Source organism: Thalassophryne amazonica, chromosome 4 (genome assembly GCF_902500255.1).
Source record: "Thalassophryne amazonica chromosome 4, fThaAma1.1, whole genome shotgun sequence".
In the NCBI taxonomy this organism is placed as follows: domain Eukaryota; kingdom Metazoa; phylum Chordata; class Actinopteri; order Batrachoidiformes; family Batrachoididae; genus Thalassophryne; species Thalassophryne amazonica.
The window spans coordinates 20826047-20845194 of record NC_047106.1 but is presented as its reverse complement, the minus strand read 5'-3'; the positions used below and the strand labels follow the sequence as shown (position 1 = coordinate 20845194).

The following is a 19148-nucleotide window of genomic DNA, read 5'->3' as shown; positions in this document are numbered from 1 at the left end:
GTTCCACAGGAGAGGAGCCTGAAAGCTGAAGGCTCTGCCTCCCATTCTACTCTTACAAACCCTAGGAACTACAAGTAAGCCTGCAGTCTGAGAGCGAAGCGCTCTATTGGGGTGATATGGTACTACGAGGTCCCTAAGATAAGATGGGACCTGATTATTCAAAACCTTATAAGTAAGAAGAAGAATTTTAAATTCTATTCTAGAATTAACAGGAAGCCAATGAAGAGAGGCCAATATGGGTGAGATATGCTCTCTCCTTCTAGTCCCCGTCAGTACTCTAGCTGCAGCATTTTGAATTAACTGAAGGCTTTTTAGAGAACTTTTAGGACAAACTGATAATAATGAATTACAGTAGTCCAGCCTAGAGGAAATAAATGCATGAATTAGTTTTTCAGCATCACTCTGAGACAAGACCTTTCTGATTTTAGAGATATTGCGTAAATGCAAAAAAGCAGTCCTACATATTTGTTTAATATGCGCTTTGAATGACATATCCTGATCAAAAATGACTCCAAGATTTCTCACAGTATTACTAGAGGTCAGGGTAATGCCATCCAGAGTAAGGATCTGGTTAGACACCATGTTTCTAAGATTTGTGGGGCCAAGTACAATAACTTCAGTTTTATCTGAGTTTAAAAGCAGGAAATTAGAGGTCATCCATGTCTTTATGTCTGTAAGACAATCCTGCAGTTTAGCTAATTGGTGTGTGTCCTCTGGCTTCATGGATAGATAAAGCTGGGTATCATCTGCGTAACAATGAAAATTTAAGCAATACCGTCTAATAATACTGCCTAAGGGAAGCATGTATAAAGTGAATAAAATTGGTCCTAGCACAGAACCTTGTGGAACTCCATAATTAACTTTAGTCTGTGAAGAAGATTCCCCATTTACATGAACAAATTGTAATCTATTAGACAAATATGATTCAAACCACCGCAGCGCAGTGCCTTTAATACCTATGGCATGCTCTAATCTCTGTAATAAAATTTTATGGTCAACAGTATCAAAAGCAGCACTGTGTTCTAACAGAACAAGCACAGAGATGAGTCCACTGTCCGAGGCCATAAGAAGATCATTTGTAACCTTCACTAATGCTGTTTCTGTACTATGATGAATTCTAAAATGAATTCTAAAACCTGACTGAAACTCTTCAAATAGACCATTCCTCTGCAGATGATCAGTTAGCTGTTTTACAACTACCCTTTCAAGAATTTTTGAGAGAAAAGGAAGGTTGGAGATTGGCCTATAATTAGCTATAATTATAGGCCAAAAGTTGTGTATACAACGACCTTACCATCTACCTAATAAAGCGCCATAATTTCTTTTTTTTTTTTTACCCAGTCTCAGCTGTAACATGAAAAGAAGCCATGAAGTGTTGGAGTCTTTGTGTTATAGATGAATAGATAAGGCTTTAATTTCTATCATTGTTGTAACAAAAATGTGATGCTTCTTCAGAGATGGATGTGATGAAAATGCTATTGTTGTTAAAGTAAGTGGCTGAGAGATCTGAGTTTACTGACGCGACGCTCGTACGTGAGTTCATCACACAGCACCGTGATTTAACTTCACACAATGAGTCTGATGAGAGAGTTGGACCTCTTTTACACGATGCCAAAGAAGTCCTCTTTAGCTGTGTTTTGTTCTGCACCAGGATCATTGTCTCACTCCACATGCTGACTTAAGTACAGATAATTATTCTTCTCATTTAGACACTTGATTGCTTGTTTCTCTTGCACCTAATGCCAATAAATCTTCTCTGCTTCTGTGTTGCAGTGAGGGTGTCTTCAAGTGTCCAGAAGACCAGCTGCCGTTGGACTATGCCAAGGTAGTTACACTCCCACAACATGCTCATTCACACCATGCTGACGACAAAGGAAAGAATATAGCATCTGATTGTATACTTTGCCTTTGTGCAGCAAGTTTCGGTTGTCTCAGTTGAAGTCCTCCTGGAAGAAAAGAAAACTCTTGTATTTAATGTTGTATGCTAATCGCGTTAGCACTTTTAGCAACTATCAGTAGCCTTATTCTTTAGGTCCATTTAATGCACAATTAGTGAGGAAATAAGTGGCTCAGAACTTTTATGCCCTCACCAAAGGAAAGCGTTAGAACACCCACAGTCCCCAAAAATATGTCTTGATAAATGCCGAACCGAGGTTAGCCTGTTAGTTTAGGTGGTTCAGTCTTGAAGAGAGGGGCGTGTTAATACTTCTTTCATCACACACGGAGCACCCCACCCCTTTATGCAGTAATGAGTTCATTGTGATGTCGCCAGAAGCCGCTGCTGTCAACACGGTGACTTCCAGATATGGGCTTCATATCAGCTCTTCCGGGTCTCTATAGAAAACCTATGGGTGACATCACATGTGCCTTGACCTCCTAGACGTCGGCCGGTGTTGCTGTCCACTGGGGCACTGAAAGGTAGCTCAGTCATAGTTTTACCTGACAGGCTCTGCAGAAATGTAAATTAACTTTTGTTTGCTTGTTACACATGGAAATATTCAAATCAGAGAAGAGGTTGACAGCTCTGAGATATAGTCACATATTGTCCAGCTCTGATGGGCCTGTTATTTTTTTCTGAGATGCAAACATAAAAAAAATAACCACAATGCACTATTTGGCACTTTTTCAGGCAAACCATGATCTGCTCGTTTAGTCTGTACCAGAGTTTGAATGCATGCTCACCCCTCCCCAAATAAACCAAACTATCTGAGTAAACAGACCACTTTTTGCAGAAGAATGATAATGAAGGACCAAGTCTTGAGTTCTCCTGGTACTTCATGTCTTCTGAATGGTTGTGGAACTTTGATGCTGACCAGTGACTTTGGTATTATGTCTCTTGAAGGATCCTTGTGTACCACTTTGTGTCAGAGACTTAGATTAGTTGTACAAGTGTGTAGTGAGGGAATGTCATCTGTGACATTGTGGACATGTGGTGCATTTTTCTGACCCAGATTGCAGCTGCCTCATTGTTGAAGACCTGTGTGGAAGAAAGTTTCATGAGGTGGTGGCAGCTACATGATTATTTTTGGGAGACAGTCATGGACCAGTTGTCTGTCATGGGTGGTTGCCGACCAGGACACCCAAGGTGGTTCTGTAGAATGATTGTAGCGACGTGCTGCACCAGCGCATACTGCCAGACCTGACTAGAACTGTTTAAGAAACTACTTTTCTAACATGATGGAAGAAAATTAAACATGCAGATTGATGGTCATAATGTTCTCAGTGTGTGAGTGATTTTTATACTTGTTTGTTGTAGAGCAGGTCACTCAGTGGGATAGGACTTGAAAAAAAAGCAGAAGAAGAAGTAAGTCTTCTCTGGGCCCTGAGATCCATTGGTGCCAGTACTTATCTATGGATTCTGTAGTATGAAAAAGATGAGAGTCTACAATCCTTGGACTTGATGCCAGTCCAATGCAGGTTGCTTCCCCAGCAAGGTTCCAGCGAGGTTAACTGAGACAATGCAGGCTAAGGGTCTAAGGGTCTTGTCCAAACACATAGACAGGTATCATTAGTGTGATCCAAACCAGACCAGCTCCTTATCCACTGAACTACCTGCTCTACAGAGTAAGAGTTTGACCAATATATAGACCAGGTTCGAAACCAAGTGCTTCAGGCTGGTTGTCTCTGTCCTTGGACAAGACACCTCGTTTCCATCATTCCAGCCCACCCAGCCTTGGAAGGGGGAGGCAACCTGTGTTAGACCGGCACCACAGCTAAGTAGAAGTCACAGACTCTGATCCGCCTCATGCTGTGGTATCTGAGGATAAGTACCAGGCCTTAGGTCTGTATAGGACTTACCGCTTCTTTAAATGACAGCAGCAGCGGGACCGACAAGGCGGCGGTGCTTGTCTGCATGCTGCACTGTGAGCAGCACAGGTTCCAGTAATGGCAGGGCCTCCCCTCGGGAAGGATGTGCTCACGGCCCCACCTGTCAGATGTAGTTATTTTACAGAGGCCCCCGTTACCTGCACATTATGCCACGCTGGTGGTAGACTGTCAGGGTCACGGCAGTGCTCATTTGCACTGATCTTCACCTCCTGCCACAAGCTCCATCAGAAAAATTTCTGCAAAAGCAGCATAGCGCAGGATGAATAATGAGAGTGAGCGATGCACTCATTAAAAGAATGTATCGTAGCGGCTGCTGCTGCAGTAATGTGGGATGATGTTCAACGAATGCAAAAGGGGGACAAAATAAACCCATGCGCCAACTCTAAGGAGCTTAGCCCCCCCACCCTGGACAAAGTTATTAAGTCATTGTTGCTGACGTCTCCCTGCAGCATTACATTTGATAAAAATTTTGTTTCCTTTTGTTTTTATGTGATAATGAAGCCTGATTTCTTGTTCTTTCCATGATTCATTGCTGTGAGTGAAACATTACATTCTGCAACAAAAGACTGTTTTAATAGTAAACATATAGGGGCTTTCACACCGGAAGCATCAGATGTAGCAGAAGTGTCGCAAATCGGTCTAAAAACCATTATTTTCAATGAGACGCATCGCTTTTTTGACGTGGCAGAAGCGTTGCTTTAGCTTGGTTTTTGACGCAACGCTTCTGCCGGGAGCGCACATTGCCACTTGTCATCAGGCAATCTGACTTTCGCCGCACAGATCTGTATAAAACAGTGTGTTATATACAGATCAGTGGCAGAAACGTGTCACAGAACTGCTCATTTATACACAGCAGTTTTTTTTATTTTTTAAGAAAATCCTTGCATTTTTTTTCTACCTCAAAATTTCAGATTACTGTAAAAAAGTTTAGAATACTTGAAATTAAAACAGTAAAAAAAATAAAAGATTCTTTAGAAACCTTTCTTCATCTATAAATTAAAACCATAACTTGCCTGTTATTTCACCTTAGGGCCCTGTCCCACTGGGGAGAGGATTAATTGCGCATGAATTGAGTATACAAATCGCAGGCGTTCGTTGTCGTCCGCAACAAAAATGGCCAAAAATGACAAATGCCCCAGTATGAATTACGGATATATTAATAATATATAGGGAATATATGATGAACAATCACGGTTATAAAACGCATGTAGTGAGGAAACGGATCCGATGCATTGAGATTATCACGGCAGTATTACGGGTGTATTATGAATGCATAGCGCATGTGTTGCGCGTGCACGGCATCTGCATTGCGGTCATAAAAGAAGCTCACTCGGGCTGTCGGCATCACGATTCACACCAACAATACAGGCTCTGGAGCATCTGCTGGACTTGGACAAGTTGATCACAGAGTTAATGTTCATTTTGTCATGCGAGGGTTAACTGCTCATGAGTTTGTGGAGTGGGAGGGGGGAAGCCGCTCAGGGTGTGAGAAGTTGTGTTTTTTTCTGTGTGTGTGTGTGTGTGAGTTGTGGCTAAACAGCAACTCTTCCTTTTGTTGGTGTTAAATAAAAGTCCTGGATTGCAGCAGCTATGTCTTTGTGGATCTACACAGCCGGACCGGCACTGACCGGCAGGTATGTCGCTTTCTGCCACACTTTGGGTTTATGTGACGTGTTTGTTATGCATTCACAGATTGTCAGCAAATCAGCTGCAAAGCAGATGTAATAAAAAGGCTTTATTCGTGGCCAGTTTATATGCATTCACTACAACATATTTTAGTTTGTGATGTGGACATGATGGGCACGATATACAACCCCTGGCAAAAATTATGGAATCATCGGCCTCGGAGGATATTCATTCTGTTGTTTAATTTTGTAGAAAAAAAGCAGATCACAGACATGACACAAAACTAAAGTCATTTCAAATGGCAACTTTCTGGCTTTAAGAAACACTATAAGAAATCAAGAAAAAAAGATTGTGGCAATCAGTAACGGTTACTTTTTTAGACCAAGCAGAGGAAAAAAATATGGACTCACTCAATTCTGAGGAATAAATTATGGAATCACCCTGTAAATTTCCATCCCCAAAACTAACACCTGCATCAAATCACATCTGCTCGTTGACATTGACCCTATGTCATGAAATTGACCCTATGTGTCTTTTTGCAAGGAATGTTTTCACAGTTTTTGCTCTATGGCAAGATGCATTATCTTCTTGAAAAATGATTTCATCATCCTCAAACATCAGAAAAGTGTCCAAAATATCAACGTAAACTTGTGCATTTATTGATGATGTAATGACAGCCATCTCCCCAGTGCCTTTACCTGACATGCGGCCCCATATCATCAATGACTGTGGAAATTTACATGTTCTCTTCAGGCAGTCATCTTTATAAATCTCATTGGAACGGCACCAAACAAAAGTTCCAGCATCATCACCTTGTCCAATGCAGATTCGAGATTCATCACTGAATATGACTTTCATCCAGTCATCCACAGTCCATGATTGCTTTTCTTTAGCCCATTGTAACCTTGTTTTTTTCTGTTTAGGTGTTAATGATGGCTTTCGTTTAGCTTTTCTGTATGTAAATCCCATTTCCTTTAGGTGGTTTCTTACAGTTCGGTCACAGACGTTGACTCCAGTTTCCTCCCATTCGTTCCTCATTTGTTTTGTTGTGCATTTTCGATTTTTGAGACATATTGCTTTAAGTTTTCTGTCTTGACGCTTTGATGTCTTCCTTGGTCTACCAGTATGTTTGCCTTTAACAACCTTCCCATGTTGTTTGTATTTGGTCCAGAGTTTAGACACAGCTGACTGAACAACCAACATCTTTTGCAACATTGCGTGATGATTTACCCTCTTTTAAGAGTTTGATAATCCTCTCCTTTGTTTCAATTGACATCTCTCGTGTTGGAGCCATGATTCATGTCAGTCCACTTGGTGCAACAGCTCTCCAAGGTGTGATCACTCCTTTTTAGATGCAGACTAACAAGCAGGTGTTAGTTTTGGGGATGAAAATTTACAGGGTGATTCCATAATTTATTCCTCAGAATTGAGTGAGTCCATATTTTTTTCCTCTGGTTGGTCTAAAAAAGTAACTGTTACTGACTGCCACAATCTTTTTTTCTTGATTTTTTTTTTTTATTTATTTTTTTTATAGTGTTTCTTAAAGCCAGAAAGTTGCCATTTGAAATTACTTTAGTTTTGTGTCATGTCTGTGATCTGCTTTTTTTCTACAAAATTAAACAACTGAATGAACATCCTCCGAGGCCGGTGATTCCATAATTTTTGCCAGGGGTTGTATATCTGTTTTACACACTGTCCCAGTCCGCTGCCAAGCTGCAAATCCCCGTCAGTTGCAGATATCAGCGGTTAACGGCAGATATACAGTGCATAGAGTGAGTATGTCTTGTGTATGAACTGAGTATATATGGAGTATGTAAGGCGGATGTCATCTGCATTCAGATTTTTGAACAGCTCAGAAATCCTGGCTGCGGACATGCTTGTCTCTGCGGATGATCACGGGCGTGTTTGGATGACAGCCGACTCATACAGGCATGTTACACGGATATTGCGGATGTTTGGCGAATATGGGCCAATTTTGTGCGCAATCCATACGCAAATCCTCCTAAACGCCAGTGGGACAGGGCCCTTAGATGATTTCTTGTTTAACATAAGGAATGTTAGACAATTAAAATGGCATGGAAATGTGGACATTTTTAAGTCTGGTAGATTATTCATGTCTCATTTCAACCATAAAAACAGACACTAAATAAATACAAATATTTATTTTAAATGCAACCGATGATTTAACAATTACTGCAGTGTGATTGTAAAGTAGGATTTCTTAATGTGACATAAACTTCATATTTTTTTTTTTTTTTTTTTTAAAGTCATTTCACCTTGTAATTATGTCAGAATATGTAATTGTCTTTGATGTGATCAGGACAGAGTCATTTGTAAAATATGAATTTGGCTAGTGATTGTGAATGTTTTATAAAATTGTGCACAGTAGGGGCGGGTAAATAACTTACATTTTTTTCATAAATATAAAATGTCCCAATCAGGAACATTTGCTTTTGTTCCTGCTGAGACCATAAAAAGCTCAACTTTAAATAGCTTAGTTTTTTCAAGTGTTTTTTCCAGGGTTTTATTTTTTTGTGTGTGTGTGTGTATATATGTATATGTATATATATGTATGTGTGTATATATATATGTATATGTATATATATGTATGTGTGTATATAACCATTAAAAAAAAAAAAAAAAGGTCATTTAAGTCATTTAAAGTTGAGCTTTTTATGGTCTCAGCAGGAACAAAAAAATGTGTAGCTTTATTTGGGGAAAAAATAAAAACGGACTGAACCATTTACAAATTAAAGCGTTCGCCCAGCTCAGCTGTGCGACATGTGACATAGCAATTCCCCCCCCCCCCGCCACCGCTTCTGAAGTGACGCGTCTGACATCACTGATGCATTGGGAGGCATTGACACATTCAGCTACCGCTTCTGGTGTGAAAGCCCCATATGTCCTTTAAAGTACTGGATTAACTTTTTACGTTTATGGGGTCAAAGGTCAAGGTCACAATGCAAGGTCAAATGCAAATAGATATGGATTAACTTTTTTCCTGAAGGCTTATAACTCCTGAATCAGAGGTGATAGACCCATAGTTGCTATCACACATTAATAGGAAGTCATATTCAGAGTTTTTGAATATATCATCATATTTAACCTTGAAGGTTGAAATCAAGGTCACTTTTGATCACTTATAGTGGTGTATGGGTGCTGGCAAGACCTGTTGTTTGCACTGATGGCTTATAGGAACACATCTCAAGTAGCTTTCAAGATCACAATCAAAGTCAAGAAATATTTGATTATTTGTTGCAGTTAAATTATGCACGATAAGGCCAGTCACTGTTGATTATGAAGAGGAAATCATATAGATATAATACAATCACCATCACATTTAACCTTGGGTAGCCTGAAAAGTCACAATCAAGGTCAAGAAATGTTTGATTTGCTTATTTTCTAAATGAAGCCAGAAAGATGAAGTATGGCGATAACTTTACTGTTACAGTCATACTTTTGAAAATTCCTTACCTGCAAAGTTAAATGGATAGTAATTGTATGGATTCAGCTCAGTCATCCAGCATAGTACTTTTAACCGAGAATATAATAGAAGAAAGAAGTTACTGTAAATGCAGCACAGCTGATTTTCCATACGTCCTTTGAATGTGACCTTGTTCTATGTTTTGGTGCTGAGACACGTGAGCGCGGTCGGACTGAGCCCTTGTTTGTTTAGAGGGCCGTTGTGACATTGAGGAAGTGGCTTTTCTTGTTTGACCAGCGCTGGGTGTGTGGAGACGTAAGCAGAGCTGCAAATCCTCTTGACTGTGAACTGTAGCGGAGGATTTAGGGTGTTTGGGCAGAAAACGGACTCATCTACAGCTCAATAAAACCCCCCAAAAATAAAATCCCTCTCTATCCCGTTTTCCACCTCTGTCCAAGCTCTCATAACTGAAAAGATTTCCACTGCAGTCCTGCTTTATCTCAGAATTTCAACTGTTGGTCTTCTGTTAGCTCAAAGATCGCACTTCTTGTAAGATGTGATGTAGGAATAACGATGTCAAAATTATGCAAATATGTTCCAATGCAGTGTTTGAAAAGCAGCAGTGGTGCAATGGAGAGTGAAAACCACAGAGAACATAATCTACCAATCAGTGGTGGGAATTTCTGTTTCTTTGCATCACATTAGTCCATTACAAGAATAAGTAGATGTGTTGATGTTGTGAATGGAGGGTGACCAGCTTAATTCAGGTATTTCATCACTATAGATTGTATATATACTGGACAAACCCTGTGCCATGTCACCTATAGGTTTTCTACAGACACACAGAAGAGCTGTATTGAAACTCAAAAATTGCAGCTCTGGGTGTCACCATGTTGGCAGCGCTTAGCCTGCCTACATCACGGCTAACCCATATTTGGTAAAGAGGGCGAGCGTGAGCGAAACCCTGTGAGACCTGGGCTGGACAAATGAAGCCCCCATCTTAAGAGTTCCTGAACAAACTAAGCTAATAGGCTAACCTTGGTTTGGATGTGTATTAAATCACTTTTTTGGGGACTGAGCGGTGGTTCTCATAACATGGCTTTGGTGTGGTCATTAAAAATGATGACCCGCTTATTTTCCTCAGTAATCATGTATTAACTGGACCTAATATCATCGAGCTCTTAAAGCTAGCTGATAAAAATACAAACGCCATTAGCATTCAAAATTAAACCATGCGTTTCTGTGTAGGCTCTCAGTTGTCCAGGTGGTTTCCATAGTAGAGAAGCTTGAATCTTCGACTGGACTGGGTTGCTTGACGCAAGGATGTTTCGCTTCAAATCGCAGACGCTTCCTCAGCTAAATTTCTTGCTCTGGTAGTCTGACTTCTGTCTTGACTCTTGTAGAGAAGAATAAACAGAAGACCACAAAAGCTGGAGTTTTAAACCTAACCAGACCCCTCCTACCGAGAGGCAGACTGCTATAGGCTGGTGACTAAACAATAGCTCTAATTAGTACCTATTGTGCTCTAGTTAGCACCCTCCTAATGACAGGGCAGCTGTCCCTCCTAATGATGGGACGGAAGCCTCTCCTGATGGCTCCCTTGACGACTCTGCTGATGACGTGAATGACTCATTACCATGAACAAAAGACTGAAACTGCTTTGTAGCTATACCAGCACCGCAGAGAGGGCGCAAATGGACCTCAGTCTGCAGTTCATCTCCACCTTAAAGACACTAAACACACGTTTGAGGACAAGGGAGTTAAAATCTTAGCCAGAGAGAAGAAATGGTTTGAGAGAGGGGTCAAAGAGGCATTCTATGTGAAACAGTTGAAACCCAGCCTTGACCAGGGAGGGGGTCTAAGACACGCTTTGTCCCCTGTTTACAATGGGGTACTCAGGTCAAAGCAGTTTCAGTCTTTTGTTGTTTTTTTTTTGTTTGTTTGTTTTTGTACCACATAGTAAACGTATATGTCTGCTGCTTCTTTCTGGAGCCAGCCTCAAGCGGCCAGTCGAGAACTTGGGTACTTGTGTACTAGTGTCCTTGTGTACCTCATTTTGGGCCGTCAAAGCTTACAGCTTTCTCGTTATCTGAAATATAATCATTACTCAAATTATTCCAAAAGTAGGACAGTCAGCTAGCAGACTAACATGCAGCAACAGCAGTGCTATGAAAAAAAAACTGTTCAAAACAGCAGCGATACCTTTCCGTTCTCCAGTCTTTCTTGGGATTTGAAAGTTTCTGCATGGTAAGTCCTCGTCTGGCTTCTACTGTGGTGGTGCGGAAGTGCTAAAGCTTTGAGTGTCCACCTTCATGCTCCTCTGATGCTCAAAGGCTTCTCGGTCGGGCATTACACCATCTCCACATCCAGCCTGATGGACCTTCAGACCAATGAGCCTTTGGAATATTGAATAGTCACCATCATGTTGTGAGCTTTCTCACACATCCCCACTGTTTGTTTGTTTGCTTGTCCATCGTTCTTGACTCAAGGACCACCTTTTCTTAAGATTTCATTAAAACACTTTTTGAGGTATCCTGTACACACCTAAACTCTATCCTAGATAGTTTTCAGCCTGTACTGGAAATGGGGAAATTGACCCATTTACAGGACACATTGCCTCCTCTCACACCTCGTGTGTGTCTGTCTCTGTGTATTAGTGTGTTTGTGGATTGTTTGGTGCTAGTTAAACATAATTTTTCTTCTTCAGATCTACCCAGACCCAGAGCTGGAGCAGCAGATCCTGGCTTTGCCCATTCGCTGCATCCACAGTGAGGAAGGTTGCCGCTGGACCGGCCAGATGAAGCAGCTCCAGGTTGGAGGCGTTAACTCTCATCCTTTTCACCTGTTGAACCTCTCCACTCACAAAGTCCTTCTCTTTTTCTACACCAGGGTCATTTCTCCACCTGCGCCTTCAATGTGATTCCCTGTCCCAACCGTTGCGCCGTCAAGCTGACGCGCCGCGACTTGCCTGACCACCTGCAGCACGACTGTCCTAAACGCAAGGTCAAGTGTGAGTTTTGTGGCAGCGAGTTCACCGGTGAGGCCTACGAGGTAAACACCAGCACCAAGCCTGTTTTTATTATTCATTATTTTTCTGCATTGTAAAGCAGCAGGAACTTTGAGTGAAAAAACATTGATGCCACATGTTTCCATGACTGTATGAAAGCCGGTCAGACACCCTGAGGCGAGCGTGTCACCACTTTAGCAGAACTTAGGGGCGTTTTGAAATAACACTTGTTTTGGCAGAAGCCGCTCCCACTGGACTGTTCATCAAAGTGTTTTGCTCAGTGAGCCGGCTACAGTAGCTCAGAGTTTCCTTCACCAACACTTGAGTCGCCACAACTCTGTTTACATTCGCTGCAGACAACATGAGCATTTATCGAATTTTGGCTTTTGCATGCGTTATGAGTCCAGTCCTGGTTCAGAGTGTAATTTGAAAGACTTTAGCACTGGAAGTGCCAGTAAAATTATTCCGCTTGAATAACGGCTTTAACCCAAATTTGGCTGACCCCATATGGATTTTCCACTTATTCTTCTTATGACTCCAGTCCGCCCCAACGATGAGCAGGTAATGGGGTCCATGCTTTGCTCAAGGACACATCATCATTTAGCCACACTCAGAAACTGAACTCGCTCAGCTATGACGAGTCTGCCTGACCAGGCCCATAGGGGGCGCCCGTAAGTGTGGGTGTGACAGCGTAGTCCTCACAGAATTTTTGGAACTCAGCCACACTGTCAATGCTGACCAGTGTGTGGACACTTTGCAAAAGCTGCGCTGATGCTTCATGTGGGTTTGTGCTGGAAAAAAATGCAGTTCTTGAACTTGACAATGCTCCTCCACACGAGTCACCAAACACAGGATGCATTGCAGCTGCTCAGATCTTTCCACACCTGCCATACATGTCCAGATCTTGTGCCCCCTTTACACTAATAATGCCAAGGTGCAAGCAGCTGTGCGTAGCTGGTGCAGAGAGAGGATACCCGGTTTGTTCACCAACGGGATACAAAAACTTGCCTGGCATTGGTGTAAGTGTGCAGAAAGGGAAGGTGAATTTGTGGAAAGGTAATGGCACTGCCTGATAGACAAAATTCCAAGCTTCAAGCAGATAGGCGTTTCATGTGAGTATCTTGCTTGTTATTGAACTCATCGTGTACAAGGTAGAACATTTCTTTCTGCCTGTTGCATTAGTTTCAGCTCTTCTTTATTTTTTTATTCACTAACATTGGTTGTGACATAGGTTATAATAATTCCCTAATTGTCATTATGCTTCCTCTCTTTCCTAGAATCACCAGGGAGTTTGTCCTCAGGAGAGCGTTTACTGTGAGAACAAATGTGGCGCCAGGATGATGCGTCGTCTGCTGTCCCAGCACAGCATGGCCGAGTGTCCCAAACGCACACAGCCCTGCAAGTACTGCGGCAAAGAATTCGTTTTCGATACAATCCAGGTCAGTCAGAGATGAGATTGCCAGTGAGAATGCTTCGGCAAAAATCGCTGGTAAAATTCTCTTCTTCAGCTTGATTAAAGATAATAAAAGTGAGCTAGCGTATTACCGAGGCACTTTTGCTGTCTGATTTATTACTTTTTCTTTTGTGTATGTGCGTTTTGTTTTTCCCTGTGTGCTGTGACGTGCTCTTTTTCTGTCCAGCGATTTGAGAGAGTAGATTTTTTTTTAAAGTTGCACTGACATTTAACTTCACTATTTTGCTGCTACAATTTACAGATTTAATATTTTCCCTCTTAAATGAAGAATATTGTGTTTAGAATTTAGTTTATGGCAGCACCTCCTGCTTTTGAATCATGAGCTAAATTAGCCTTCTAGCTAACATGTCTGCCTTATCAGCAGACGCCTCTTGAATTGCTATTAATTAGCATCTAAACAGCTGTTTTGCTAACGTGCACGGCCTACACAGCTTTAGGAAGTGTAACGGCACAAAATATTTTGGATTCCTAATAAGAAATTAGATTAGGTTCATGAGAAAACAGGTTCTCATAAACTAGCTAAGTAGCAGTTAGCGACTGAGTGCCTTAACAAATTTATAGTAATTTTTTCACTAATGCATTAGATATGTGCAAATTAAAGCTAGCTTGAATGATTAATTAAATTCACAACTAATTTTAATGTACTAACATTAACTAGTTGAGTGTATAATGTCCTTGTGTGGGAAATTTGGTACATAGTTCTTCAGATTTGTTGTATTTAAGCAAACGATGAAAATTCTTCTTAATTTCAATGCAATGTTGGGTTTGTGTGTGTGTGTGTAAACTAGTTATGCACGTCGTGCATTTTATATTCTGAAGCAGGTTGTGTACAAAAAACAAAACAACAAAAAAATAACTAAATAAAAATCACGGTTCGGTATATATCCAATACAACTTTAAAAATATTTAGCCTATGTTCTTATGTGACTGAATAGCTTTTCCAGATTGTTAGAAAATGTTTTCTCTTGAATTTTTGTGACCATTCAAAAATAAGGGCGACTTGTCAGGCTGGAAAATATGTTTTGACGGAAATGCACTTTATCAGTCAACCATAACAACGGGTAATTAAGCATAAGTCCACAAATAATGACAATAAATGATTGCAATAAATCCGAAAATATCCCAAACTTAAAAGTACTCAGAATTTGAAGTATTGAGCAGATATGTTGAAAGGACTTGTAATTGACCTTTTTACTCCCCCAACCCATTCTTCTTTTTTTTTTATCATCATTAATTTTGCCTTTTAGTGCTACACATAGTAACAAATTTTCTCTCTTTCCAAAAGAACCATCAGTACCATTGCCCTCGATTTCCTGTGCAGTGCCCAAACCAGTGTGGCACGCCCAATATTGCCCGAGAGGACCTGGCAAACCACGTGAAGGACAACTGTGGCAGCGCACTCATCCTCTGCCCGTTCAAAGATGCCGGCTGCAAACACAGGGTATAACTGAGGCCAACATTTAACCTTGATCAATTGTGTGTGCTTTATGAATGATAGTATAAATGATCTTTTGCTGCACAACTGCCAGTTTTTTAGGAGAGGGCTGTGTTTCGAGCACTTCCGTAATCTAATTTCTAGTATACAGCTTTCATTTCTATATCTAAAGAAAGTCTTGTAATACTGCTGTAAATGTGTGAGCAGGTTGAAAGACAACAATAATTCTGTTTTATGAGATCACATTTCTGTCTATTTTGGAACTGACACACCAATGTGAGAAAGTGTGTAAAGGATGTTCTGATGGGAAGTGAAAGTAACTAAAACTGTGTAAGATATAATAATGTAAATGTATAAGAATCTAATTGTACATAGAATTTATACACAGATAAATAAAACATGGAAAAAGGGGGATCCAGCATGATGCATTTTACACTTTTAGCCTCCTTGTTTGCTCACTGCAGCTGCCTCAATGTAATCTCTACTTTGTCTCTGGCAGTGTCCCAAATTGGCTATTGGACGCCACCTGGAAGACACCACAAAGTCACACCTGACTATGATGTGTAACTTGGTGGGGCGCCAGCGACAGGAGATCCTGGAGCTGCGGCGAGAGATGGAGGAATTATCCGTTAGTCACGACGGCATTCTCATCTGGAAGCTTAACGACTACTCTCGCAAACTCCAGGAAGCCAAACTTCGGAGCAACCACGAGTTCTTCAGCCCTCCCTTCTACACCCATCGCTACGGCTACAAGCTGCAGGTCTCCGCCTTCCTGAACGGTAACGGCAGCGGGGAGAGCTCGCACCTCTCGGTCTACATCCGGGTGTTGCCTGGTGAATACGACAACCTGTTGGAGTGGCCGTTCTCCTACAAAGTGACTTTTTCCATCCTGGATCAGAGTGACCCTTCGCTTTCCAAACCGCAGCACATCACTGAGACCTTCAACCCAGATCCCAACTGGAAGAACTTCCAGAAGCCCTGCAGCAACCGTAACTCGCTGGACGAGAGCACCCTGGGCTTCGGCTACCCCAAATTCATCTCTCACGAAGAGATCAAGAAGAGAAACTACATTCGAGACAACTGCATCTTCATCAAGGCTTCTATAGAGATTCCCCAGAAGATAATGGCTTAAGGTCTGGTCTTTTTTGTTTTAATGAAGGACAAAGATGGGTTAAAGACTGGATCCCTTAACCTGGAAAACATTTGCCCTTTAGATACTTTTTTCTGCCCTGACAGCCTCTCGACCACAGAGCTTGAAGCTAGTCCGTTTGGCTTTGTTGGCTAACTTGGAGTACGCTGATGTATCACAGAGAAGAAAGTGTTTGGTCTGCACAACCATCACTCTCTGGTGTATTTTTTGTTTTGTTTTTTTTTCTTTCTCAAAATCTACAACAAAAAAGCCTTGGAAATCAAACAGTGCCTAGAGTGTTTATCTTAAGTTATATTTTTGTTGTTATTTCTGCAGTAAAGATATTCTGATTATGGGAGTAAAGGGCTTCATTGAGCCTTTGCACTTACAATAGACACAAAGGTAGAACCTCGTTAAGAGATGATGCCGTTTTATCCATGATCAAAAGAGAAATGAGTTCAGCAGACCCCAGTTGAAGCCTGTCCACCTTTTGTTAACATGCTCGTACGGTGTCCTTCCTACCAACAGCCCTTAGTGAGCGACTTCTTGTGAGGTTTGTGGACACAATTTACCAAACGCTTGCTTTCAGGTGAGAACCTTGACCTTCCAATCTTCACATATGCAATTAAACATGCCACTCCAAATGTTGAAAAAAACTTCGGAATTGTGAAGGGAACCGTTGTCAAGTTGAAGCTGGAAAGCAAGGATGGATTGGATGTGCAAGATTTTCACTTGAAAATACCACAGTGGTCACATATACTGAATAAAACTTCCAACATAATTAGTAAAACCCCTGTTCATACTTTCATGAATCTGCATCCTGGAAGCTCACAGTTGAACACTTTGAAAATCTGAGAGCATGTTCCTGGAGATCACCTGTCCACTATGTTTTCCATGAGTACCTGCTGCAACAGTAGCTGATTTCTCAAGTCTGGTATTTCCCAGCTCTTCATTCACACATGTAAGCATTAAACTGCTCTTTAAACAGTATAATATGACATCTGAATTTGACTACATTTGCTAAAGGATGAGTAAAGTCTCATTTTACCAGCTAATTTTAAGCTATGACATCACAACAAATTGATTCGTCAGTTGCAATGACGGTCTTGAAACAACAATAAAATGTTCAAGGAACAAAACCAACATGACAAAATCATATGTGGTTGAGCACACCTGACTTGGTGAAGGTTGGTGCTGCTCCCTATCTTAGAGGGTCCATAAGGGTGTCCGTGGTGAAGTGGGATATTCCATTATTGTGCCATGGTTTTGGTTTTAACTATGCTTGAATTTTTTTAGATGTTCCATTTTCCTTGGATTTTCCGTACATGCAGTGACATCACCAGGAGTTATTCTAGAACTTGTGTATTGCATAGTACAAGCCCAGCATGTTAGCAGACCAACGCCTTACGTCATCAAACTTCATGCTAGATCACATTCATTGGTGACTGTGATCTCCATACATAACACAGTTATCACCCATGACCTTCCTGGACACATATCTGCGAACGTGAGAAAGGGAAATGTAGGCATATGATGGACTACAGAGTTTGTGTTTTGATCCCTTCAGTTGTTATTGTGACCTGGTGAGTTTTTGTTTTTGTCCCAAGAAAGTCTTTCTTCCAGTAGCTTTTGCAATCCTTTCCCCATATATCTGCTGCAAATCAGTCAATCCTTTTAAAATTAATGGATAAATATCCAGAATAGCATCTGCATTATATAACGATTTGCATCATGATTGCATTAAAAATCAAAGAGAAAGCAGAGTTGTCGTGGTCCTCAGCGGAATGTTGCATGGGCAGGTTGTCAGTGTCTCCACAATATGGTGGGTGTGGAGTTGATATGGTGACACAGGACCCATGAATGGCTGACCATGTACCATCACGCCTTAGGGGAGGTGATGGTCTAGTGGTTAAGGTGTTGGGCTTGAGTCCAGAAGATCATGGGTTCAAATCCCCACCTGACTGGAAAATCACTAAGGGCCCTTGGGCAAGGCCTTTAATCCCCTATTGCTCCCGGTGTGTAGTGAGCATCTTGTATGGCAGCACCCTGACATCGGGGTGAATGTGAGACATAATTGTAAAGCGCTTTGAGCGTCTGATGCAGATGGAAAAGCGCTATATAAATGCAGTCCATTTATGCCTTAACATCATATCTGCTTGCAGCACATATGACATCACTTCCTGCACAAACCAGAGGACACGAGAAAGATCGATTTAGTTTGCAGGAAGCTAGTTTGAGACTATAAAACATGTAATAGTTTTTTAATAAATGTTCTTGAACTGTACAAAATTATACTAAATTTGTAAACATAGTGTTCATGTCAGAGCACTGCATTGGAAGTTTTGCTCAGTATAGTTACTCTCACAGGAAGTCTGTTCTATGCGGTCGTAAATTACCGCTAATGCAAGACTGCGTGTATTAAATGCACACTTTATTTTAAACATATGAGACATCATACCCGATCTACCAGTAGAAATGTACCTTTTGTCTGTTTTCAGATGACCAAACAAAAACTGTTTTCAGATATGTGGCATTGCAGACATCATGTGACCTTTATGGTGGAGCTCCTTCACAGTTGTTAATAGGTGAAAACATACTTAATTTGTGTATGCATGAAGTAAACATGTGCATCCTGCATGTGTTCCCAGCATTCTTTGTACACATTCAAAATCTGTGAAATCTTCACAAGGTGCAATATCCATCTGCCCAGCAGGGACAGTGGAGAGAAAAAATGACAATAAACTGCACTAAAATATTGACAATGGTGGAAAACTTGCTGTCCATAGTGTCTCTAATATGATGTCTGTATGCCACTACAATATAACAAAATACCTAATGCATGATTGCCAACAATGCGCAGATATTATTACTGTTTTGGGAAGGGTTGAGCCAACCATAATCTGCCCCCTAGTGGATATACTTTTATAGTTAATCAAATAAAGCCAGTCTCCCATTGCCATTTTCTGAGACCTGATTGTGTACGTTTTTGGTTAAAAACACAATCAAATACCCAATCAGAGCATGGGGGGGGTGTTTGTCAGGAAAATGATCATTTCTCTACATTGATTACAGACCCTGCAGCGGGTCCGTAATCAACTTTTCTGCAGCGCGACTTTGCTTTGAACCTTGGACCAATCGAAGCAGTGGTTCGCAGATTGAAGCAGTGCTTCGATCTATCGCTTCGTTTATTCTTTCTTTCTTTCGCTTAATTTTCCCCCGTTAAAA

The 19148-nt window shown here is 41.1% G+C and overlaps 1 protein-coding gene and 1 long non-coding RNA gene across 2 annotated transcripts in view; one reads left to right on the top strand and one right to left on the bottom strand.

Moving 5' to 3' along the window:
• traf4a (tnf receptor-associated factor 4a) overlaps positions 1-16577 on the top strand; it is a 67858-nt gene extending 51281 nt beyond the window's left edge. Inside the window, exons 2-7 of the mRNA XM_034169199.1 lie at positions 1774-1825; positions 11586-11690; positions 11768-11929; positions 13163-13324; positions 14645-14800; positions 15294-16577. Of these exons, the coding sequence (XP_034025090.1) occupies positions 1774-1825; positions 11586-11690; positions 11768-11929; positions 13163-13324; positions 14645-14800; positions 15294-15926 (1270 nt within the window). The 3' untranslated portion in view covers positions 15927-16577. The remainder of the gene's footprint in view (positions 1-1773; positions 1826-11585; positions 11691-11767; positions 11930-13162; positions 13325-14644; positions 14801-15293) is intronic.
• On the bottom strand, positions 1664-16701 carry LOC117509486. Its single transcript, XR_004560416.1, has 3 exons — positions 16581-16701; positions 14198-14215; positions 1664-1677 (listed from the first exon to the last, which is right to left on the bottom strand). It is a non-coding gene; the product is annotated as an uncharacterized LOC117509486 (long non-coding RNA).
• Between the last annotated feature and the right edge of the window lie 2447 nt (positions 16702-19148).